This window comes from Pinus tabuliformis, chromosome 9 (genome assembly GCF_031772625.1).
Source record: "Pinus tabuliformis cultivar Carrire ecotype Pingquan chromosome 9, CPIR1, whole genome shotgun sequence".
Taxonomy (NCBI): Eukaryota; Viridiplantae; Streptophyta; class Pinopsida; order Pinales; family Pinaceae; genus Pinus; species Pinus tabuliformis.
This window is the reverse complement of record NC_142307.1, coordinates 2014070522-2014096031: the sequence shown is the minus strand read 5'-3', so window position 1 is coordinate 2014096031 and position 25510 is coordinate 2014070522. Positions and strand designations below refer to the sequence as shown.

The 25510-nt window shown below is 36.9% G+C and overlaps 1 protein-coding gene across 2 annotated transcripts; it reads left to right on the top strand.

The window, feature by feature from the left end:
* Positions 1-8771: 8771 nt before the first annotated feature.
* On the top strand, positions 8772-24294 carry LOC149157144 (uncharacterized). 2 transcript variants are annotated; one of them, XM_089439136.1, is made up of 5 exons: positions 8772-9162; positions 13519-13645; positions 13759-13864; positions 23014-23157; positions 23574-24294. In XM_089439136.1, the coding sequence occupies exons 1-5, from the start codon at positions 8955-8957 to the stop codon at positions 24039-24041; spliced, it is 1053 nt and encodes a 350-aa protein (XP_089295262.1). In that variant the 5' UTR covers positions 8772-8954; the 3' UTR covers positions 24042-24294. The 2 variants fall into 2 exon arrangements, with proteins under 2 accessions (XP_089295262.1, XP_089295263.1); XM_089439137.1 differs by lacking the exon at positions 8772-9162 and adding an exon at positions 11305-11594.
* The last annotated feature ends 1216 nt before the right edge of the window (positions 24295-25510 follow it).

The window sequence follows — 25510 nt, the reverse complement described above, 5'->3', positions numbered from 1 at the left end:
TTTAGGGAATCTGCTACGGAGTTTGGTTGGAGAGAATTCGCAGATGTGGGATCGAGTGTTGGCACAGGCAGAGTTTACTTATAACGATTCACCTAACCGTAGCACAGGTTTCAGCCCTTTTCAAATCCTGTACAGCATGCATCCTCGCGGAGTGCATGAACTGCGGGATATTGGACTACAAGAAAGGCGAAGCGCAGATGGAGAAGATTTCGCTAACGCGATGAGGGATTTGCATGAACAAGTAAAAATCAAATTACAGGACAATAGTCTAAAGTACAAGCTGCAAGCAGATTTGAGGAGAAGGGAAGTACAGTTTAATGTGGGAGACGAAGTCCTCACGCATTTGCGCAAGGAACGCTTCCCTAAGGGTACGTACAATAAATTAAAATATAAGAAGATAGGACCCTACAAAGTCCTTCAGAAATTTTCAGCAAATGCCTATGAGATCCAATTACCACCCGGAATAGGCATTTCGCCTATCTTTAATGTAGCAGACCTGTTTCCCTACATGGCTGACCCAGAGGAGAAGGAAGAAGATGGAACCACGCGGCCTACACGGAATACCTAGGATGGAGGAGAAGCTTGGATGAGACAGATGCCTTACGTTCAACCTCCAGAGATCGAGCGCATTCTCGACACTCAGGTGGCCAAACGAACTCGGTGGAAGGAGTATCTACAATACCTGGTCAAGTGGAAGAACTGTCCTGTTGAGGATAGTTTGTGGCTTGATGCCAGGCAGATTAAGCAGGCAGGTTCTTCAGTTGAGGAGCTCATGGACCGAAGTCATGATTTTCTTTTGCCCGGGAGCCTGATGTAGGAGCATCCAAATCAGGCACCATGACCGGGTGTCGGTCTCTGCCAGGTCAAAGAAAAGTTGAATTTACTTTTATTAGTCTTTATGTTGGTTGACAAGAAAGTAGGTAGGACTTTTACTTTTATTTTCTTTTACTTAAGTTAAAGGTAGTTGAACAGTTAGGGTTATGTGTTTGTTTGTTGTTAACAAGTCATGATTATCCTTCTATTTTAAAAGGAAAAAGACAAATGTATCTGAAGAGAAAATCTTGTCATAATATGGAACGAATGACTAGTAACCAAATAACTGTAAAGGTCTGTAACTGAAAAGCAACTGTACAGTTTCATTAACTGGAATAGAGAAGATATAAATGTAACATGACAAAATCATGGAGGGGTTCAGTTCAATACCTCTCGCACTCAAATAAGAAATAACAACAGAGAAATCAAAGTTCTGTCCATCTGTATTCCTACTGTAATTTATTATGTTTTTTCGATTGATGACTATTTGAGCACACAACTAACCAATTACAGATTCTGGAAAATACATTCTTCTTTATGTTTCCTGAGAGAAAGAACCAGTTCACACAATGAGACCAAATAGCAGATATAGTACAAGGTTTTGCAATTCATTCGAAGCAGTCAACAGAGACAAAACCAGGAGTAGCACAACCAGAATTTTCTACAGGCCAAATAGCCAAGTCTGAATGAAAGTTTCCACAAATATATTTTGATTAACAGCTATATAAAATGATCAACATAGTTACAGAGTTCGTGTAAAGCTTCACTTTATATTTCAATTAAACTGAAGACACATAACGACAGTTCCGGCTACGAATCTGGATTAAATAAACCACGAACAAAACCCCGGTAAATCAAAATTAATATTATTACATCGCTCTGAAGCATTTTCCTTTCCATAATTACAAAGTCCAACGTATTATAATAATATAACAGGACTGTAAAAACAAAGCCGTGCACGCTCAAACCCTGAGCTGTAAACCCTAGGCGAGGATCTCAACCATAATATTTATATACTGTGTGGACACATAGACCCTAAACGATAAACCCTAGGTGAGGGTTTAGAAAGGAGTTGCGATTACAAACAAGAAGACTGCAAATCGATACACAGTGGAAGCCAGATTTCCGACGCAACAGAGCACCACTCACAGTGAGCATTTGACAAACCCATCCAGCTCGAAAACAGAGTTAAAAAGACCAGGACGAGGAACTAACAGAAGTTAGAAGAGGCAAAGCCTACCGGACAAAACCGAGATGTGTCTTGCCAAACCCTCCAACAGCAAACCTTTAACACCTGCACAGCCAAAATACACAGGTGTTAGCCGATACATTGCGACAGAAGCGGAAGTATAAAGCTGGGAAGGAAAACTAAACCGTTGAATTTGCAAGCAGATACCTGAAGGTTCACAGTGAGGCCAGAGTCAGGCATTCCATCAACAACGCTGAATGATTGTGGAGGACAAGGAGCAATCCAGGTCAAGAACTGTGGAAAGAGACCCACAAGTTGAAGAAGAGAATGAGAAATTACCTGAATGTCACGCCAGAGACGAAAGAAAGCCATCGAGCCGAACCTGGAGACAAGCAGACGTTGAAGTTGCCAACCAGAAAGAAAACATCAGTGCATGAGATAACAAAAGGCGACCTGTAGAACCCGCGACAGGAAGAAACTGAAACTCAGCAGAGGTCTTACCCAAGCAACCACAGGACGAACCAGAACCGTCTACGAACTGAAAATTAAAGACCAGCACAGTCACAGTAACGAGCAACCAGAAGCACACACAAGACTTGCAACATAGCTGCCTACTGAACCTTGCAGAATCCTGAGGAGTAAACCCTCGATAACAACAAAAAATGACTGAGAATACCAACGAGCAAAGGGAACAAGCAAGGAGTTGAGCGGGAAGCGCAAACATCAAGGCAAGTACTTCTCATTACTGCTTAATTGAATACCACATCAACCAAAATACCAAAATATCTGATTTGCATTCCATCCATGTGTAATCACTATCGCGTGATTTAATCAACCACCCAAACATTATAAATCATTCCCATACAATAGTTAAACATTACAAGATCATTCCTTACGACGAGTTTATAAAGTATTGGGCTGGTCCCATCACCGAGGAATGTTTCTCACCCACTAGATATGGATTTTAATCCTACCAATGAAATCTCTTCTACACTAATATGGATTATATTGTCATATATTCTCCTTCTTTGCTACAAGATGGTATTTTCAAATGACAAATTGGGTCACTATAGTGCAGTTCTGATGGCAAGGACAATTACTTCTCACGTGCCAAAATTTATGTTGAAATAAATTTTGGAAAAGGACTCCTTGACTTGATTCAAATTTACTTTGAGGGTTGGTCCCTTCTTTAGGCTTTGGATTATGAGAAGATTCCTCTAAATGCAAAATTTTCCATGAGTATGGGCACTTTTCAAAAAGATATCCAAAATGATGAGCAAGGAGCATTTAAACCAGTTTCAAGGAAGCACAAGAACCATCCATCTAAGAGGTCTCATTCTCATAGGCATACATATCATTAACATCCTCAGTCCAATAAGAATTCCTCAGAGGCAGAAGTTGAAGAAGATCATCCAGTTCTAGATCAAGTTCCTTTAGGAAACACCGATTCACCCACTGAGGAAAATACTACTTCTAAGAATATTGACACGCCCCCTCTTCTAGATAAGAAGGAAGAAGAAGCCAGTTTGAAGGAAGAGAAGGAGGTTAATATCTCCTCTTCTTCTTCCTATTCATATGTTCTAAAAAGAAATCAATGATCTTCTCCTCCATTAGCAAGAAGTAGAAAAAATCAAAGCAAGAAATCATCAAAATCTGGTGCACGTCATTCTTTAGCTTCTCGTGGTTCTAGTGGGGGGTTGGTTTCAATCAAATCTTAAAATGTTTTGTTTTTGTACCATCTTGTGCAAGCAATTTGTAAAAATCTACTCTTGTTCTCAAAAAGCATTAAGCTCAAGTCTCAAAAGGTATAATATTATATTTCCCCTTCTTTTGTTAGGAGGAGGATGATTATTTGCCTTTTTTAGAATTATTGAAGAACTTTTGTCTATAGAATTGATTTCGATGTACTTCAACTACATCTTCCAGTCACAAATTCTACTTAATGTAGAATTCTCGTTAGAACAAAAAAATATTTAATTTGTCTTTAAAATTCATAGATAATTATGCTAAAAATTAATTCATATTTATAGCTTAGAAAATCCACAAATATGTATGCCCAAACACAACTCATGTTTGTATCTTAGAAAATACATATTCTACATGTTTAAATTGAAAAAACTTATTAGAGAATCCATAAATGATTAAGCCCACACATAAATCATGTTTGTAGCTTGGAGAATACATAGTTTACAGGTCTAAATTGATAAAACTCAGTTAAAAACACAATGATGTTATGATCCTTCTGAGTGCTTGGTAGATCCGATTTAAGATGGATCTAGGATGGTTTAATTTCCCCTTTAATTCCACATGAATACCATGGGTCAATACCATGGGTTCTCATAAACCTAGAGCTCAAAAACTATTAGTAACTTGGCCAAGTCAAGTTTACCTTAACAACCCAACAAAAAAATAATATAATAAAAATAAAAATTGTCACGTAGAATTTTTATTTTAACATATGATTATTTTTAATTTAATTTATTTTGACTTAATTAAACTTTTACAAGACTTTACATTACAACATCTCTACAATACTCAGCGTCGCAACACAATAAATTCAAAATTTGAACAAGCGCAGAAGTTAATGTTATTATTTAAACTCATAAAAAATAAATATATTATGTTCTTCATTCTTTGAAGCTTTATGAAAGTAAGAATACGAGCTTTATCCTACATGGTATTGGTGATCTTCAACATTTAGATGATGTCAAGTAAGAAAGTTCTAAGTTTTTTATTATGATTGAACTGAGATGGGAGAGATGTTGTAATGTAATGTTTAACATTTTGACTAAGCCAAATTACATAAAAATTAAAATTAAAAAAAAATTAAATAAAAAGATTAATATAATGTAATGTAAACATTTTAGCTAGGTCAAAATAAAATTAAAAAATAGAAATAAAAACAACCCTATAAAGATAAAATAATAATAAAAATAAAAATGGCCCAAGGTATTGAGAACTCATGGTGTTTATGCATAATATATCCTATTTAAAGGGGGAAATTAAGCCAACCTTGATCCATCTTAACTTCAGATCTACCAAGCACCTAGAGGGATCAAATCTCTTGATATGCATACCTCTTTTAGAGTGAAAAGAGAGTTGATCCCTCTCGACGATCTAGAGTTAAGATGGATCTAGGTTGGTCTTTAATTAAATAAAAAATGTTGGTGATGAGGAAAACAACGTGAACCTAAATTCAAATAGATATATGGTTTGTGTGGTATTTGTATGTTAATTGAGTGTAATTTAGGTGATTGGGTGCTTTTGAAAGGATGAGATGATTATTTTTCATAAATTTTAGTCATTTCTTTATTTGTAGGATTATCATTGAATGAATAGAGGTCAAACATGATCCTATTCACCTAATAGATAAATTTTTCTTCTTCATGAAAGAGCTACTCTAGGGTTCACCCTACACCACATTCTTTTCCATTTGACTATTGGTAGCCTATAAATGATTAGCCACAACATTGAGGTTGCTATTGAAGATAGAGAAAATAGGCAATTTTTCTCTCATAACCTACCATTGTAGTTGTTTCCTACAATGAGAAAGAAATACATCATAACCAATGTCCCCATCATATGGCCCTTCATTAATAAAAAATATCAATTATGTTTGCCATTAGTAGTTGAACAATATATTTGATGGATAGATTTATAGGAGAAGAGAATGTCATACCAAATTATGAAAATTCCTATAGTGGGAAGACTTGGATGATGAAATATGGGAAGGATTCAAATAACTTTGAGATGATAACTTACCCTAAACCTTAGCCATTGTTTCATTTATAGGATTAACATCATATGAATGGAGGCTATTGTCACCATGGGCTTAGTAACCAATGATTGTCGTGGGTGTAGCAAGTTCATTCTACAATAGGGAGTAAGTTTATTATAGGGTTGCACTTCTTTGTCTAAGTCTACAACAATTAGTTTGATGGCCATGAAAGAGAGTGGCCTTTACTTAATATGATTTTGTGAATTCAAGAAGCCCATAGACACCTAAGCAACAGAGTTTTGAATAATGAGGTTTTTGTAGTCAAAGGTTCTGCATGAGTAGCTATGGTGGGCATAGGGTGAGCCTATCATCATTGATAATTGGCAAAGGCTATGTGGAAGGTAAAATGACATATGAGGAGGAAGTTATGGGCTTCTATGTCGACCCTCTAGAGGGTCAAAGGATACACAACCCATCCTTGGTTGAGGTTGATGGGATGCTTCATGAGATACTAACAAGCTTTACTCTTTGGGGTCTAAACCATTAGAGAATGTCACTATGGAGATTTTAAGTGAGTTAGCATAGAAGTAGGGTGAACACGGTGTTAGGATATTGGGATAGTTGGAGAAAGGGGTGATGGGTATTTTTAGTGATCAACCCAAGGACAATAATGCAAGGGTTGATTATCGAAAAAACCCATCACAAATGTGTTTCCACCCATGTATGGAGTAATTACACAATCTTGTTGATGCATCAACTTTGGGTACCTAGTCAAAGAAGGATGGATGTTCATCATACTCTAGGTATGAATCAATAATCACATTGAATGAGGTTTGTAATGAGTTTGATTTCCTTTGCAACTTTCGTATTAGTTTGTGGGATAAATTTTCTAGGTCTAGTTTTGTTGGTAATATGTTGGATTCAAAAATTCTAAGTGGAGGCCCCATCCTTGGATTCGAAGCATGTATGGTCTCAATATCAAGAATACTCAAGAAAACAAAGAGATGTAAACGTATAAAAAAACATCGAAGGCTATTAGCTCAAACTAAGGTGACACAACAAAACTTATTGACATAATCAAGATGAGAGATTAGGCATTGATAAGGCTTTTTCCTAGGAAGAGAATGAGTTTGGAGGAACTAAAGAATTAGACCAAGAAATTTTTTGAACCAATGGTGGTGACCTCTCCATGTAACTTGATTTTGGTAAGAGGATGGTTGGTTAAGGTTTTTAGGTCAACCAAAGAAATAAAGAAAATATTGCACAAATAATAAAAATTGAAATCTCAATCACCAACATTAAAAGTAGAAATATTGCAACAACATTAAAAGTTGAAAGTGGATAGGTTTGACTAGGTGACCTCTGAACTCATTTGAAAAAGCGGGCCCCTAAATTCCCTTTAGGCTTAAGACATTGAGAGGAATTCAGGAGGGTTGTTGTAGGAGCTACAACACAACATCAATTACGATTCATAAAAGTACTATACAAATAATCAATTAAGAAGTATAACACTATATTAATCATTATGAGAACAAAACATACCTCATTAGTAACCTTGTAAAAAGCGGATGGATTAACAAAAATAATGAAGCTCAAGGAAATGTCTTATGAGCATGTGTATCTTTGAAGGACTTAAATTTCATATTCAAGGAAATGATACTCCAATGAAAGCTTTAATTAAGTTTGAACAATATTTTGACAAACAAAACTTCATCCAATCTAACAAGTTGCAGAGTGAGTTCATTGACTTAGATCTTGGAACTTTTGAATCACATCAAAAAATTGAATGATTATGATACTTTCTAGAAGGTTTAATTTCAATTAAATTACTAATTTTTTCTTCTATTTATAATAATAATAACTTAATTTTGAAGTCATGCTATTATCATACATGAATTTGGTTTATGCAATTCTTTTGTTCATAAAACAAAAATACATCTAATCATTAAGAGCATGTGCTCCCTTGTAAGAAGTCACATATTCAAATTCAAGAGGAACATAGCATGCACGTATTTGTAAACTTTAATAGTTAAATCGTTATGTGAAGGCAAACCCTTGTCCCATAAGAAATTGAATCTTATACACCAGATTAATGTCTAACTTAGCCCTAACCTTAAAATTCGATTATTAATTATTATTATTTCCTTACATCTTAATTAAAAACTTATTTTTATTACGTGTATAGGTGTGTCTAAATTAGAAAAACAGTTGATGAGAGCTCCTCTGTGACATAATTGAAGCTCTCATAGCAAGATGTTACCAACTATGGAAACATTCATGTTGTCATAGAAAAAGAGTGCCTAATTTTAGAGTTTTTTTTATTACAAATATTCATGTATGTCTAATATTTAATAAAATATATGTTTTTGTCATCACGATTTAATGAAAGATTATGATTAAATTTGTTATATTACTTGCATTTTATAAATGAAGATATGTATTATTAATTTGCATTTTATAAATAAAGATATGTATTAATGATTTTTTTTAAACCATATACAAGACTTCCAACCTTAAGATTTAAATTATTATGATTAAATTTTTTATGTTACTTGCATTATATAAATGAAGATATGTATTATTAATTTGCATTTTATAAATGAAGATATGTATTATTTTTTTTTAAACCATATAGAAGACTTCCAACCTTAAGATTTAAATTCTTACCCATATTATTGCCAAACTTGTATTTTCTTACTTACATATTAACCCATTAATAAACTTTTTATCTTAATTTATTTTAAAAAATTTTAATTTTTAATTTTATTATCGAAAATTACATATCTCAACTACACTCACCCACATTTGCACCACATATTGTTATTATTATATTACTATTATTATCCAATTTTAAAATCACCACCAAAACACTAAATTAATATATAAAACTCTTTATTTTGTGAATTAACCATTAAACATAAGCCCACTTAATCTGTATATATCTCATGGTTAAAATTATATTGAAACACCCGCGAATATTGACCCCCAAAAAAATCATATAAATATTGTTCTTGGCATTAACCATCTAAATACATAAATTAAAAAAACCAGTCTCAATGGGTTCGTGCATTTGCCATAGAAATACATAAATGAATAACGGTTTGTTGGTGTCCATCCTATTCATTCGTCTTCCACTTCTTGCAGAGCAATAAACCCTGCTACTTAAACCCCAAGGTTTAAGTATTTTGTTGCGCTCGCAAGCTTCATTATCTCCGTGGATCACAGTAGGAGTATATGGAGAGCGAGAGTGTATTAGAGACAATGTACGAAGATGCTGCGTCCGATTGGGATAGGCTTTCTTCAGATGTAGATATGATGGACGCCAACGCCGAGGGCGAGGCAGATGATTTGGAGGATATGCCGCTAAATAATCAATGCGCCACTTCTGGAGTGGAAACCCCCCTAGTTCAATCCCAGGAGGCCACATCTTCTCCAAATGCAGGTATGTATGTTTGTATATCAATATTTGGATTGTCGGGTTTTAAAATTAAAGTCATGTTTGATAAATCGATTCCACATATCCACGAGAGGTGTGCCAGGGCGGTTCTGTTGGAGCGCTGTCAAGCAAAACTTTGCTCTGGAGCAAATTCTCTAGTTAAAACTATTGAAATTCACCGTTTCTAATCCAGTTTCAACCAAAAAGCCCTACCCTCTCCGCAGCCCTAGCATATCAGTTTGGTATTTTTATCCCGAAATTCCTAGTTTTAATGGCCCACATTAGTTGCAATGTTTGTGTTTTTTAACACCTGGTGAGACTCAGGATTGGTTAGTTCTAATTTAAAGTGGCACAGGTTGTTCTATCCTAAAAAGTGTCACACTCTGTTTTAAAGGCTTTCGCCTTTGCCTGCACCTGCTCCTACACTAACACCCAATTGCACTCCTGCTATACTGCCCTATTACCAACTTGAGGCATCTGACCGTACCGCTCTATTCAACCTAATAGTTTCAGTTTCAGAAACAATGATTTTTACTAACAATTCCTTTAATGATTTGCGTAGCATGCACACATGAATATGACACCCCTTTGTCTATGGGATAAGTGACTTACCCATCTTACCCATCTTATTGCCAAACTTGTATTTTCTTACTTAGAGATTACCCCATTAATAAACTTTTTATCTTAATTTATTTTACAAAATTTTAATTTTTAATTTTATTACTAAAAATTACATATCTCAACTACACTCACCCACATTTGTACAACATATTGTTATTATTATATTACTATTATTATTCAATTTTAAAATCACCACCAAAACACTAAATTAATATATAAAACTCCTTAATTTGTGAATTAACCATTAAACCTAAGCCTAAGCCGACTTAATGTGTATATATCTCATGGTTAAAATTATATTGAAACACTATATTGAAACACCCACGAATATTGACCCCCCAAACATTCATATAAATAAGGGAAGTTCCTCCATCCATCCATCCCTCTGGTGTTCGCTTAAAGTAAGCTCTAGCTGTGGGGAAAGAACAAAGTAGGCGTGGTTGGAAAGGTAACCGGGCCTTCAACTGATGATGCGTAAGCAGGCTCGACTGATAAGGAGAGGACCTTCCTTGACACGGGGATTATTGGGCCTTCAACTGATGACCTTCCTTGACACGGGGATTATTGGGCCTTCAACTGATGACCTTTCTTGACACCTTTACCCTTAGACCTCTTAGCTTTTGTGTTTCCTAACTCCTTATACCGCTTGGATTAATGAGGCACCCCGGTTCACCATTGATGCCGCTGGAATACCTGTGAGATCGGCCATTTTCGGCCGCCATCGAAAGATGTTCAAACCTCCGCGTTATTGGGTGGGGGTGAGCAAGCGAACTCTCGACAAGGGGGAGAGGGACGTAGTCGCTTGTCCGCATCGGGCAAGGTACGAAATAAGGAAGGACTAAAGGGGTTGTGCAAACTGTTCGTTCTATCCAGATTGATGGTGCAGGATCCATGAATGAACCAAGATTGAAACAGCGCTGCTTAGGATGGTGATATGGTGGGTACTATGTATTCTTTTCACCAACTCTTCCTCTACCGTCCTCCACCCCCGGTTCAGGCATGGACCTTCCGAACAATCACTCGAGCTACCAGAAAGAATAGGACAAATGAATGTATGGTTGGATAGTTAGTTGGGCAAGAGGGGATGAGGACACTACTCCAGATTCTATAAGCCTTATCCTTTCACATAAGACAACCCTTGACTAAACGTGCGACATGCCCCTGCCACCGATGTGCCCGAACTACTGAATAAAAGAAATAGGTAGGGGGGGATCTCTTCTTCTGAGCGGTGGGTGGGATCTCTCGATACATCTGAGGAGAGGGTAAGGAGATTGGACACGGGAGGAGCTCGCCCTTTCGGTGGGTATGTTAGGTAGCTATACCACACAAGGAGTTCTTTGAAGTTGAGGTAAGCGATAGCTTTGCTCGACCGATGCTACTTTGTTCTTGGCATTAACCATCTAAATACATAAATTAAAAAAACCAGTCTCAATGGGTTCGTGCATTTGCCATAGAAATACATAAATGAATAACGGTTTGTTGGTGTCCATCCTATTCATTCGTCTTCCACTTCTTGCAGAGCAATAAACCCTGCTACTTAAACCCCAAGGTTTAAGTATTTTCTTGCGCTCGCAAGCTTCATTATCTCCGTGGATCACAGTAGGAGCATATGGAGAGCGAAAGTGTATTAGAGACAATGTACGAAGATGCTGCGTCCGATTGGGATAGGCTTTCTTCAGATGTAGATATGATGGACGCCAACGCCGAGGGCGAGGCAGATGATTTGGAGGATATGCCGCTAAATAATCAATGCGCCACTTCTGGAGTGGAAACCCCCCTAGTTCAATCCCAGGAGGCCACTTCTTCTCCAAATGCAGGTATGTATGTTCGTATATCGATATTTGGATTGTCGGGTTTTAAAATTAAAGTCATGTTTGATAAATCGATTCCACATATCCACGAGAGGTGTGCCGGGGCGGTTCTGTTGGAGCGCTGTCAAGCAAAACTTTGCTCTGGAGCAAATTCTATAGTTAAAACTATTGTAATTCACCGTTTCTAATCCAGTTTCAACCAAAAAGCCCTACCCTCTGCGCAGCCCTAGCATATCAGTTTGGTATTTTTATCCCGAAATTCCTAGTTTTAATGGCCCACATTAGTTGCAATGTTTGTGTTTTTTAATACCTGAAGTGTCACACTCTGTTTTAAAGGCTTTCGCCCTTGCCTGCACCTGCTCCTACACTAACACCCAATTGCACTCCTGCTATACTGCCCTATTGCCAACTTGAGGCATCTGACCGTACCGCTCTATTCAACCTAATAGTTTCAGTTTCAGAAACAATGATTTTTACTAACAATTCCTTTAATGATTTGAGTAGCATGCACACATGAATATGACACCCCTTTGTCTATGGGATAAGTTACTTGCTTTTTCGTATAATATTAATAATCTAATTATGGTGAAGCATATATATTTTAATTTTTCAGATCACTGTCAAGTCAGAGACAACCTTTGTTTCCCAAATTAGTTTATGAGACTTTTTTGTTTATAAGACTTGGTGTATGACATTTTCTTGTTTACCAAATTGTTGTTTACTAAATTTACGTATGAGGCCTATTTATTTATTGCTTGTAGGGCAAAAGACTCAACTTCCCATTTGTTTAGTGTTTATAGGGTAAAAGACTCAACTTCCCATTTGTTTAGTGTTTATAGGGTAAAAGGCTCAACTTCCGCCGAGCAATTTGATTGCTAAAATATAAAGAGGTGTAATAATCTACCTCCCTCTATATTTGAAACTGCGACATCTTATGGGGAAGCATTGGTTTTTAACCATTGAGCACACTCTAGCTGTTTGAGCTTTCTTCTATGAACATGTTTGAGATTGCTTCTATGAACATGTGTGAAGATTTCATCCAGTAGGAACCGAAAGTATGCAGAAAATATGGAAGATCCCTTCTTCAAGAGTTATAACAGTGCATAAACCTGGAAAATCTGTTTCAACATGCAAAATTCACGCAGCTTCTCTGCTTGTTTGGGAGTGTTTGCTCCACAAACCTGCAATAACAACGTGCACTGTCCAAGCTACTCACAAAATGAAACTGTGTGAAGAAAGATGGCAAAACCCATTTTTTTAAAGTTTCATAGATTCAGTATCATTTATAGTTGGCTTCTTTATATACATATTTATATTTCATATGGAATTTTATATACAATAAAACAAGTCAAAGGCATATAGAAAACTATTGTGTGCCATCATTGTTGTTAATTTAACTGTAGATGAAAATAGAGGGATAATGGACAAGGGCCTGGCGTCAAAATGGGAAATTGCATAGCAATACTAAAAAAACAGGGAGAGAAATACTAGCAAAAAAGCAAATGTACTCCCAGATTCTACATTAACTTATTATTTTTTAAATATAACTTGTAAAATAACGACCATAATTTTAATTTTTTCCATCTCGGGTTAAACATTTTTGCCCCTTTTAGATACAAAATGACCCGTGTCAACCTCAAAGAGATGTGATTTTGCCCCAGGTCACTTGCCACATTATCTTATTTTGCGTAGAAAGTATAGCTGGCTTTCTGTTTTTTATAAAGTAGATAGTCTTGCATATGCAAAGCAATCACTTTCTCTATATGCTATTATGCCGTGATTGACCATGAATAGCTTTCTTATGTTAGATAAGCTTCAAATGAATCTGTTGTGCATGTGTTTTCCTATCACTGAAACATGTTTATATCTTAATCTATAATGGTGATGTTCATTTCTTTTATTAACATTATAATTTCTTTTGATTATCTAGTTGCAGCAAATGATTTGGAGAAAGTAGTAGATGATTCAAACCATGTTACTCAAAGAAAAAAACGCTCAAGAAGGAAGCAACGCAGAAAAAACAAGAAAAATTCTAATGGCATTCACAATATGAACAGGTGTGCAAATTTTTGTTACATTTTACTTGTGCTTTATTCACTTAGTCACAATGTTACTGTTTGTTGGAATGTGTAAAATGATTTAAGACTTTTAAGTGTCGATGATTTCGCAGGTTTGTTATTAACACATGCAAGTATTTACGAGAGCCAAAGTCTTATCTTGTATGGGAAGCAGTTAAGAAACTTGGTTTTTCTGCTATTGAAGAATTAGTAAAACAGGTACTATATTCTGCACTCAAAAGTAAGGTGCCCAAAAGTTTCTTTTTGGTTGGAATAGTGCAGCTCTAGTTCAACCCTTGATTCCCCCCTTAGTTTGCCCCACCTCGGACAATTTTAAATTTTTGAATGTCATCCTTTTAGTAGTTGAAGCAAGTTTTATTTATTTGGGCTTCAATAATTTTGTGTTCTCATGATTATTATGTGCACTGCACAAAGGTTGGACTTTGGCTAGGAGAGGATACAATCAATTTCAGAGAGTTGATCGGTTTTGTAGTTTTGAACATAAATGTTATTTCTATGGGCCTTTAACTTTCCCTTGCCAGACATATCTGTTTATTATCCTTGTTTTTGAGGGATTTACAATTTTATTTTCACCTCCTTAGACATATCTATACATTATCCTTGATTTCAAGGGATTCAAATTTCTTTGTTTCTATTTGAAAGTTGACACAAGGGCTTACCTTGGGCACTATAGACCAATATGCTAGGTGTAATGTACTGAAATGCAATTCGGTACACTAACATAGCAAATGTTATGCATTGAAAATATCAGTGGAAATTTGCTAACAGCACAAATGAAGCTCATATAACTGAAGACTGAAGAAAGGTAATAATCATTAACCATGAAAATCCTCGGAAACCATTAAAGAGATGAAATGCAGCTAAGATACCTAAGATTTTTCCATGTGATTTACCTTTTGAGAAAGGAAAAATGACATTTTATTGATAGATAGAAGTTTGTACAAAGAGAGGAGTGAACCCTTTATATACAAATAAAGCCTAATTTGCTTCCTAAGCAATTTTTATGAGGTAAGTAGGCTTATATATAGATTAATTGATACTAAACACTAATTATATTTTCTTATTGTCAGGCCAGGGTAACTCCAGAATGAGCGGGTGAAAAACTGATTTATTATTCATTAGCTAACACACATTTATATACATAAACATGACGGATCAGTTCATCTTCTTGATGACTGTCCAGTTCACCCATCCGTTTCGGATTAGGTGTCAACATTCCCCCCCTTAATCTGAAGGGATGTTGGTGAGTCCAAGCATCGTTCTGAATCTTTCAAGCTTTTCTCTTCCAAGCGCTTTGGTGAAGATGTCTGCAATTTGCTCGTTTGTGGAACAATGACGGAGATGGATTGTTTTGGCCTCAACATGATGTCGGATCAGATGATATTTAGTATTGATGTGCTTAGTACGATCATGGAACTTTGGGTTCTTGGCCAACTTTATTGCAGAGGTGTTATCAATCATGAGTGGAGTTGATTGTGTTTGTTTTACCTGCAAGTCTTCAAGAATTTTCCTGAGCCACACAATTTCTTTCGTTGCTTCAGCTGCTGCCACATATTCTGCTTCTGTTGTGGAATCTGCTGGTACTGATTGTTTGCGTGATCTCCAGGAGACAGCTCCTGATCCAAGACTCATAGCATATCTTGAAGTAGATACCCCAGTTTCTTTGTCTCCATCGAAGTCTGAATCAGAGTATCCAATCAAGTTGAAGTCGTCCACCTGTGTATACTTGATTCCAAGGTCTTGAGTTCCCTTCAAGTACCTTAGAACTCTTTTTGCAGCAGACCAATGTCCCTCACAAGGCTTTTGCATAAACCTGGAGAGGATTCCAACAGCAAATGAAATGTCTGGTCTGGTAGTAGTGAGGTAGATGAGACTTCCTATACGCTGTCTATACTTTGTTGCATCCTCAAACTCCTTTCCTTCACTAGATGTGAGCTTCAAGTTTTGTTCCATTGGAGTAGAAAGGGGATTGCACTCTGTCATGCCAAATCTGTTTAACAAATCTCCAATGTATTTCTTTTGAGAAAGAAATATGGACTTTGGATGTTGGGTTACTTCAATGCCAAGATAGTAATGAACATAGCCCAAATCAGTCATTTCAAAAAATTTTCCTAATTCTTTCTTTATGGATGCAATATAGCTTTCATTGTTCCCTGTCATTAAAAGATCATCTACATATACCACAAGATATACAACTGTTTTGCCAACTTTCTTGACAAATAAAGTTGCATCATCAAGATCAAAATGATTGAAGTTGAGTTTCAGAAGATGCTCAGTTAGTTTTTCATACCAGGCTCGTGGTGCTTGTTTGAGGCCATACAAGGACTTCACAAGTTTGCATACTTTGTGTTCATGTCCTCTCACAGCAAATCCTTCAGGCTGGGACATAAAAACATTCTCTTTTAGATCTCCATTCAAGAATGCAGTTTTTACATCCATTTGATGGACTTTCCAACCGTTCTGAGCAGCTAGTGCAAAAAGTGTCCGGATGGTGGCCCATTTTGCTGTGGGGGCAAAAGTTTCTTCATAATCGACCCCTTCCTTCTGTGCAAAACCTTTTGCCACAAGCCTAGCTTTGTGCTTGTCAAGTGAGCCATCAGCTTTGTACTTGTTCTTGTAGACCCACTTGCAGCCAATTGGTTTTGTTCCAAATGGAGGATCAACCAGCTTCTAAGTGCCATTCTTTATGAGGGCATCATACTCCTTCTGCATCGCTTCTTTCCATTCATCATGAGAAGCAGCTTCTTTGAAGGAAGTTGGTTCAAAATCTGTAGACAAGTTCAATTCACAATCATAAGTAACATCCATATCAACAGGTGAATTAGAGTTATCTACATCACCTCCATCTTGTCGGTTTGTATTTCTGGTTCCTGTTTTTCCAATTTCATCAGGATGAACACTTTCAAGTGTCTTTGTCAGCCACTTTGGGGGACCTTTCTGAGATGGTCCAGGCTGCTCTGTTGATTGAGTTGGGTCTGAATCAAGATTGAGTCTCCCAATTCTATCAATTACATCACTTAAAGCATCATCCGTTGTTGGAGTGTCATGCAGGGGAGATTGTTCTTCAGAAGAAGATTCCACATGTTGATCTAGTATAGGAATCCCCCCTTCAAGATGTGGAATCTGATTATCAAACTCTTGAAATGATTTCGGTTTTGTGAATCTATCCAAGCGATCAAGTTGCCGCTCAACAACACTGTCAGATTTGGATGATTCAAGAAAAATGACATCTCTAGATAAAACAAACTTTTTATTTACTTCATCATAGAGGCGGTATGCTTTAGATGTGTTTGAATACCCCAGGAAGATACACTTATGACTTCTAGCACCAAGTTTGTTTCTATGTACCTTTGGTATTAAAGCATAACAGGTGGAACCAAAAATCCTGAGATGTTTAACCGAAGGAACATGTCCATACCACATTTCATAAGGAGTCTTGTTTCTTATAGCACTAGATGGACATCTATTCTTTATATATGCAGCACATAGAACAGCATCAGCCCAAAACATCGTCTTTACATTTTTGAAGAAAAGCATGGATCGTACCATATTCAAGATTGTTCTATTCATTCTTTCTGCTACACCATTCTGTTGGGGATTATAAGGTACAGTTGTTTGATGTTTAATCCCATGTTGGCGAAGATAGTGTTCAAATTCATTTGATGTATATTCTTTTCCATTATCAGTGCGAATAGACCCAATATGAGATTGTGCATCATTTTCAATCCACTTATGAAAATTCTTGAATGTTTGAAAAGCATCAGATTTGTTCTTCAATAAATAAACCCAACACATTCTGGTTTAATCATCAATAAATGTCATGATATATTTATTTCCATTTGCAGAAGGAACAGGCATTGGACCACATAAATCTGAATGAATGAGTTCAAGCTTCCTATGTGCTCTTGAATGTGAATCATGAAAAGACTGTTTGCTATGCTTTCCTAGAATGCAAGCATCACATTGCTTATGTTTTCTAGGAATTGTAGGCAAACCAGCAACACCATTTTTCTTTAATAAGCGAAGATTGTCATAGTTTAAATGTCCAAATCTAGCATGCCATAATAAACTTGATGGAAGTGTACCTTCTTCATGATGAGAAATATATGAGAAATGTTGTGCATGAGCAGAAGTTCCTTGCAGTTTAAGAAGTCTTTCTTCTTCTATACCCCTCATGACAAGTGAGTGGTCAGATGCCTTTCTTACCTCAAGCTTGCCATCAAACATGTGAATGGAGTGACCTTGCTGGCGGATGTGGACCAGGGACAGCAAGTTTCTCTTGAGCTGTGGGAGATATAGAACATGATCCAGAAGAAAGTCTGGAAGACCAGGCAGTTTAAGCCTGATTGTGCCAAGTCCTGATGGCTTGATTTTTGACTGATCTGCAAAGTATACTGCTCCATCAACATTGTCAGTGAAATCTTCAAAAAAATCTTTCCTATGAGTCATATGACAGGTTGCTCCTGAATCAAGCAACCAATCATTTTTCGAAGAAGCAAGTGAAGCATTAAACAAGTCTTCATTTACTCCAATGTTACATTGTGCCTCAATATAGTGAGCGGATTCAGGTGCTTTACCTTTGTCTGTGTCATCAGTTTTACCTTTCTTCTGGTTTCTTCTCTGCTCAACCTTGTCCCATGGTAGCTTGCATGTAGAAGCATCATGTGATCCATTTCGTTTGCAGCGAATGCAATGCAGGTCTGCCTTTTCTCCTTGAGAATGTCTGCCTCCCTTTCCTCTGAAATATCTTCCTCTTTCTCTTGAATGCATACTGTAACAAACATTATTTCTGCTGATAGAAAAATAATTTTGCTGATAAAAAGAACTTTTGCTGATAAAAAATCCTTATGCCACAGCCTTATGCATTCTGTAAAAAAGTTACTTCTGCTGATATACAGTGAAAAAAAATCTCTGTGGGAAATAATCAATCAAATCACCATAAATCCCTTTGATTCTCTAAAATATGGCGGTGTTAAAATTCAGACATTCTCTCCAAATTTCACAAGAAAGGATGACAGGCAGGAGCTCTGTTTTCTTGACTAATTGCTGCTATTAAATTATAAAATCTATGTTCAAAGAGTTGAAGAATATTTCATTCAAAAAGACTGAAATCGATTGATACCATGTCTCGAAAGAGGTCATATTGTTATGAAGAAGATACAGAATTTTCGACTTCCAAGAAATTCCGCCCTTCTAATTCGACACTCCATGTTTCTCCCATTAAGAGTCCCGCTCATCCAAATCCAGATCCACATGCAACAGCGGCTAATCCAGTTAATGGTTGTCAGTGGGTCGAGTTTCTTTTGCGAGAGATGCAGAGTTCACCAAATATGGATAATGCAAGATCACGTGTTTCAAAATTAATGGAGGGACTTGAAAAGGCCATAGTTGATGGCACAGGAAGAGATTTTATTCATGCTGAAAACTTGCAAAAAGAAAATGTGGTGCTGAAGCAGCAAGTCGAAAGTCTTTCACGTGATAATACTATTCTCAAACGAGCAGTAATCATACAACATCAACGTCACAGTGAGCACGAGGAACGTGAATGGACTCGCTACCACTGAATTCTCAGATCTAGGCACAAACACTTCTGCGTGAGGAGTCCGCAGAGTGAAAAAGATACAAAGAATTGATCAAAAAAAAACCTAGAATATCCCTGCTCGGGTCGTGCTTCTGATCTCCACGAGTTTATGAGGGCATCATAAATCCGAGTGTGAATTCACCTTAACTCCAGAAAATCTATCAAAAATTCTTGCAATTAAAGGTAAGAGCCGATACCAATGTTGTCATTGCTCAGAGAGGATCGCTTGAAAAGGATTATGGATGTCGTCGAGCTCGCAGTCGAATACAATGCCAATACTTACGCATCTCTCTTGCAGCTCTGTGCAGATAGAGAAACATTAACGCAAATCCATGCAATGTGCTGCCGTTTGGAGGTGGAGGCGGAGAGGACAACAAAGCCCTCAGTTGCCGGCGCTTCTTCGCCCTTCGTAGACAAAACTCTGGCTCCTGGAGACACAGTGCTAGACCGAACGTGACTCGATAATCAGACTCTCAGACGGTGGGAGGACGTTACATGCATCTCTGGGAAGCGACAGAGGCAGAGTAGTGTCAGGCAAACGTTTCAGGCAGGCAATCAATGCGCTAACGTTCAGGGCAGAGTAGCGCTCAGGACTGAGCAGTGCTCAGGACAGAGGCAGGAGTTACAATTATTTCTGGGACCTGTGCTCTGATACCATGTCAGGCCAGGGTAACTCCAGAATGAGCGGGTGAAAAACTGATTTATTATTCATTAGCTAACACACATTTATATACATAAACATGACGGATCAGTTCATCTTCTTGATGACTGTCCAGTTCACCCATCCGTTTCGGATTAGGTGTCAACACTTATATTAATCAAAAGCTGCCTATTCCAAAGATTTGAAATAATACCATTACTGTTGTGTGAGGACACATCAATGCGCATGTGGGATTTTCAGTTTGAATTTCATTGTCATTGGGACAAGGGTACATGATGGGGACATCTCCACAGGGTAGGACATAGGAGAAAGTGACAAGCATTAGAAATACAAAATTTATTCAACCTTGGGTTGTAGAGCAGTTGTTGAGTAGGGTGTTTTCTCAAGACACTCCTTGTGTAAAGGTTACATGTTCAGACTCCAACTTGTGTCTGCAGAAGAGGTATATGTGAGCACCAAGAGTTTGTAGTGGTAACCCTTGGAATCGGTCCCTTGTATGGTGAGTATGAAACAAGCCTAGTTGCCGATTCCTATAGTCACAGAAAAAAATATTCCTTTTTTTTCAATCTTTTCAAGATATAAACTGACAAACTTTTCAAGATAAAACTGACAACAACATAAAAAAATCACATAACTATTAAGTATGAAAAAGATGTGGATATATATGTGTCGTGTTAGATTTCTACTTCTAGAGTTTCCATCCCAAAAAAGTGTATCGCATGTCTCAACTTTCTTCTTTCATTGAAATTCTGGCAAGTATATGAAGCATCACAACGCAACAATGATTGCTATGGTCTGCGGGAACTGGCAGGCAAGAGGGCACCAATCTTGGTCGACAATTGAATCCTCCTTTGTAGGCTATGAAGAAGATATATAAGTTCAAAAAATTGGATTCAATCTTGAAAGGATGGGTTGCATACTCCGTTTGGATTATGGGTTGGGGGACTATTTTTCGCTTTGGATTATGGGTTGGGGGATTATTTTTCGCTTTTGATGATGTAGTGAAGCATGAAGGCCTAAACACACTTCAAGTTGACTTTTGATTCGATGTTTGAGTGGACCTTGATTAAGCTTGACCTTTAGCTTGCATGAACACCAATCTCTAATCAAATTAAGCACCAAAAGAGATTTTAAAGAATGTGTAATGTTGTTCCACACAATGTCAAGTGAGCAAAATTCCTTTGCTTGTTATCATTGACAGTGGGAATTAGAAGAATATTATCACTATTGATAATGTATGAAGACCACTTATCTACTTTATCCACAATTATATTCATTGGGATGACCACAATAGGGGAAAGTCTTGAATGTCACCAGGTGTTATTTTAGTATAACATGAAGCATATGAAGGATTAAGTCACTTGTGACATAGTGCCATTAGACATTTGTGATATTTTGTTGGATCAATTCTACATCTTTGACAAAATTAAAATTTACCTAACTCGACGACATTGATGGACCTTTACCATTGAAGGGCACAAGTATGATGTTACAGAGTTCTCGCAAATAAGACTACCGTCATTTATGCTAAGCAATGCTGGAGATTCATCTTGTATACTTAATAGAATTATGGTTGGCCTTAGTGAAAGGATTCCAAGTTTGACAATGTTCCTCGACTATGACCTAACTCAAACACATTCTTAACAAAATCAAATTGACCACCTTCTATAACAATACAGCAATGTCTTTTAGAGTTGATAGGTGTCCCAACACATCATTGACTTCATATTAAACCCTCGCTACCTATTAGTCCACTCTACAAAATATTAGTTTGGGAGAATGGCAAGCTTTGGCATCAGATTCAAGAATTATCTACCAAGGTTGAATTCAACACAATTAATTTGTATGTGGTAACCTAGTAGCATTGTTGCAAAAATTGTCAACATATCGAGGATATTGTGATTCTTTCAACTTGTGGATATTATTGGTTCTCACTCAATGTCCATTCTCTCAACTTGTGGATATTATTGGGTCTCACTCAATGTCCCAGGAAGTTTGCTGTCTCAATAGTTGCTCCCTGGTATTTATAGCCGAAATACAATTTGCTATGATTTTTAGCGTAGAGCATTTCTTAACCATATGCAGAAATATGTATTAGGTTAAAGCGTACGGGAGAGTTGAGACTCGAGAGTGTATAACAATTAACATTTACCGTTAGATCATCATGTTTAGTGAGTCACTGAGTTGTGAATGATTCGGTGAACAACTACTGCTTTCTGATTGACAAATTACCATGTTTTCTTTATTATTTTTATGAATCTGTTTCAAGCACCGTTTTCATTTGGATTGGGTTTCTATGATCTCACCCTGTATGAACTTATGAAGACTTTAGGGTGCAACACAGATAATATTAGCTATTTTTATAAATGCCGAATAAATAAGTAGGTCATTGTGACCGCTGATACTATAGTACATGATGCAGAATGTAAATACTGATGGAATACACGGCAATTTATTTTTATTTTTTCAATGCAATTCATTTTTTCACCCAATTTATTTTAATGCTTCATTCCACTTTGTTGGGTCAAGAGTCAGATAATTTTATATCTTGGATTCTGTGTTGCAGTTGAAAATCAAACTTGATTTACCTGACTTGTTTGTCTAACTGTCAGCTTATTAATTTGTCAGGAAATTTTATAGCTTGTTTGCAGTTTAAAATCACACTTGTTTGACTTGAATTATTATTCTAGCTGTCAGTATTTTTACCAAGGAAAAAAAATGCATCCTATATTCATAGGAGAATATGGAACACATTCATCAGGTGCCAGTGTCACCGAATACAAAAATATATAGTATCAGATCCACTTACAGTCCAGCTATAGTTCAAAATTGTGGTCTGACCCTAAGTCAATTGTCATCTTCAGAAAGACAGACAAACATTGATTTCCAGGTTAGACTTAGATATTAGCCATCCGGGATTTATCCAGAGGTGGACAATGCCAGATTTCAAAATTCAAACAAAAAACTAATTATAAAGCTTGTCTAGATTCAGTAATGATCCCTTCAGAGTGGTCTTCGAGCAGCAACTAACCTGGATCCAGTTAAAAGCCCAGTTTTGATTGACAGCTCCAACTGCTAGCTTATTAATTTATTAATTAATTTCAGGTGGATGTCATTGCAAGTCGTGGAGGGCAGATGACAGCTGACGGGAACCGCCGCCGCACACCTGGAGGCATCCTTTGGAATATTTTGAAATCACGTGAGCCAGAAGCATATAAAGAAATAATGCAGAAAGGCAAGGAATTTGAGGTATGTCAATTGTCGTGCTCTGCATTCAAGCAGACAGTGTCCTAAAGCTGTCGTGCAAAAGTTAAAATTTTAGGTATAATTTATAGAGAATTTAACAGGCTTATCTGCTCAACAAAAATGAAGATGAGTTATAATGCCAATCATCCATAAACATGTTCAGCTTGAGTTGTTTATCCTTTTGCAAAACTTGGCCTTTCTGGAGTGGGTAAAAAATGCACTGTTTGTCTTACCTTTCAGAAAAACATCATCAAATCAGATCATTTCATAATGCTGGGTTATTGAAATTTGTGTCATATATGCCTTCTACATTTCTTGTTGCTGTATAAGGGGTGTTTTTACTCAGCTTGGTAAGTTAGTGAATTGAATTTTTTGTAATGGTAAGTTGATTATAAATGGATAATTGTTTAATCTTGCAGAAGCAACTGAGAAAAGAAAATGGTAAACCACGTATCACAGATTTGGTTGGGCAGCTAAATAACAAGAGAAGTAGAACAGACTCAAATGATTCAGATATGGTGGGGCAGCCAAATAACAAGATAAGTAGAACAGACTCAAATGGCTCACCTGAAAAAATTGGAGATCGAACTACAAATTATTCCTCTAGAAATTACTACAGGTTTCCTAAAGATCACCAGCCTGAAGTTACTCTGGAGAATACTTTGCAGCCTCCTTCGGTAAAGGCATGGGTGAATGGCCTTAAGACAAACAACACACCTTTGGAGAATGGTTGCAGAACTGATGCTAATGTGCAAGAGACCAAACATCCTCAGAAGGCAAAATTACCTGTCAGAGATAGGATCCGTGCACTCGTGGGTTATGATGATTTAATTAATGATGGCATACAAGATCATGAATTCAAGGAAGAAAACAATGGGCATATCTAGAATGTCATAGGAGAAGGGGATTGAAAGTCATATGTAATGTTTTTGTTTTTTTGGGCTCATATATTCTCAAGCTGTGCAAATATGCAGTTAAATTCGAGGTTTAGGAGTAATTAGCCTTTGGTGAGATCTCCGTCTTTTTGTATTTTCAGCATATGAGATGAGTTTCTAAAAAAAATATTGTATTCTTTCAGAACTGTACAGTGGCCGCCATATTTTTTTCCTTGTCAAAGGAAATGGATTTTGATTGATCTCATCCTCTTCTGCTTTTGGTTATTGGCTTAAAATCACAAACAACTGTAAAGGTTGGATTCACTAATAATTCAACGAACTACACTTAGTATTTAGTATTATTTGATAACTAGCTGCACAGAGATACACTATAATTGACAAAAGCATTTTCAACAAGTTATCAGTGGACTATAGACATAAACAGAACATGTAGATTTCCCCCCTTGCATAAATGGGAAAAGGATACTCATAACACAAATGAATATCCTTATGTACCCGGGAAGGTGGATACTTTATCAAGGTCTGTAATGGAATTTTATTTTTTCATTAATAAAGTGTGTATCTAGCCAGTTTTCTGCATATCACAGTCCAGATATTTATTGTTTTGAGGAGCTTTTAATACGTTAGCAACTTAGCAGTGCCTCTGATTGAAGCTGTTTATGGTCTCAACGGGTGTCCCCTGTTAGTAATGTCTTCTGCGTAGTAAGGATGTGATTATAAATTGACTTATCATCATGCCCTGTTGTTGAGTCCATATGATGTAATTGTACAGTATGAGATTGGCATCTTAAAGTATTACGGTAGCTTTCTGTGCTGAGCTACAACTTTCTGCTTTCCAAAGATCATCATTGAGAAGTGTTGCAATCGCATGTATTGAAGCTGTGTATGGTCTCAACTGGTGTCCCCTGTTAGTAATGTCTTCTGGTTAGTAAGGATGTGATTATAAATTGACTTATCATCATGTGCTGTTGTTGAGTCCATATGATGTAATTGTACAGTATGAGATTGGCATCTTAAGGTATTATGGTGGCTCTCTGTGCTGAGCTACAACTTTCTGCTTTCCAAAGATCATCATTGAGAAGTGTTGCAATCACATGTCTTGCAGTAGAGTTCTGCTAGCTTTATGTGTTTCTCCAAGGTTTTCTCCTCTGGCAGCCTCAGCAGCAGTGCACTCAGCAGTTCCATTTTACAGCCTAGATCCATGTTTACATTTGGATGCAGTAGATGGAGACACAGTTAAGCAGGGTCTCTGTAGTGTTGTAGCAACTTCTGTGCAGTGTGAAATTGTCTGCGTAGAGGCACAGTGGTATCAGACAAGCCTTTAAGGAAGCACAGTAGTAATAAGCATTCTGTATGAGTGTGTGGCATATGCATACACATGCTACAAATAGACTTCAGATTTAGAATTTTAGTTTCTCACCAGAAAGTCGATGAATGTATGCTCCAAATTCGTGCTTTCT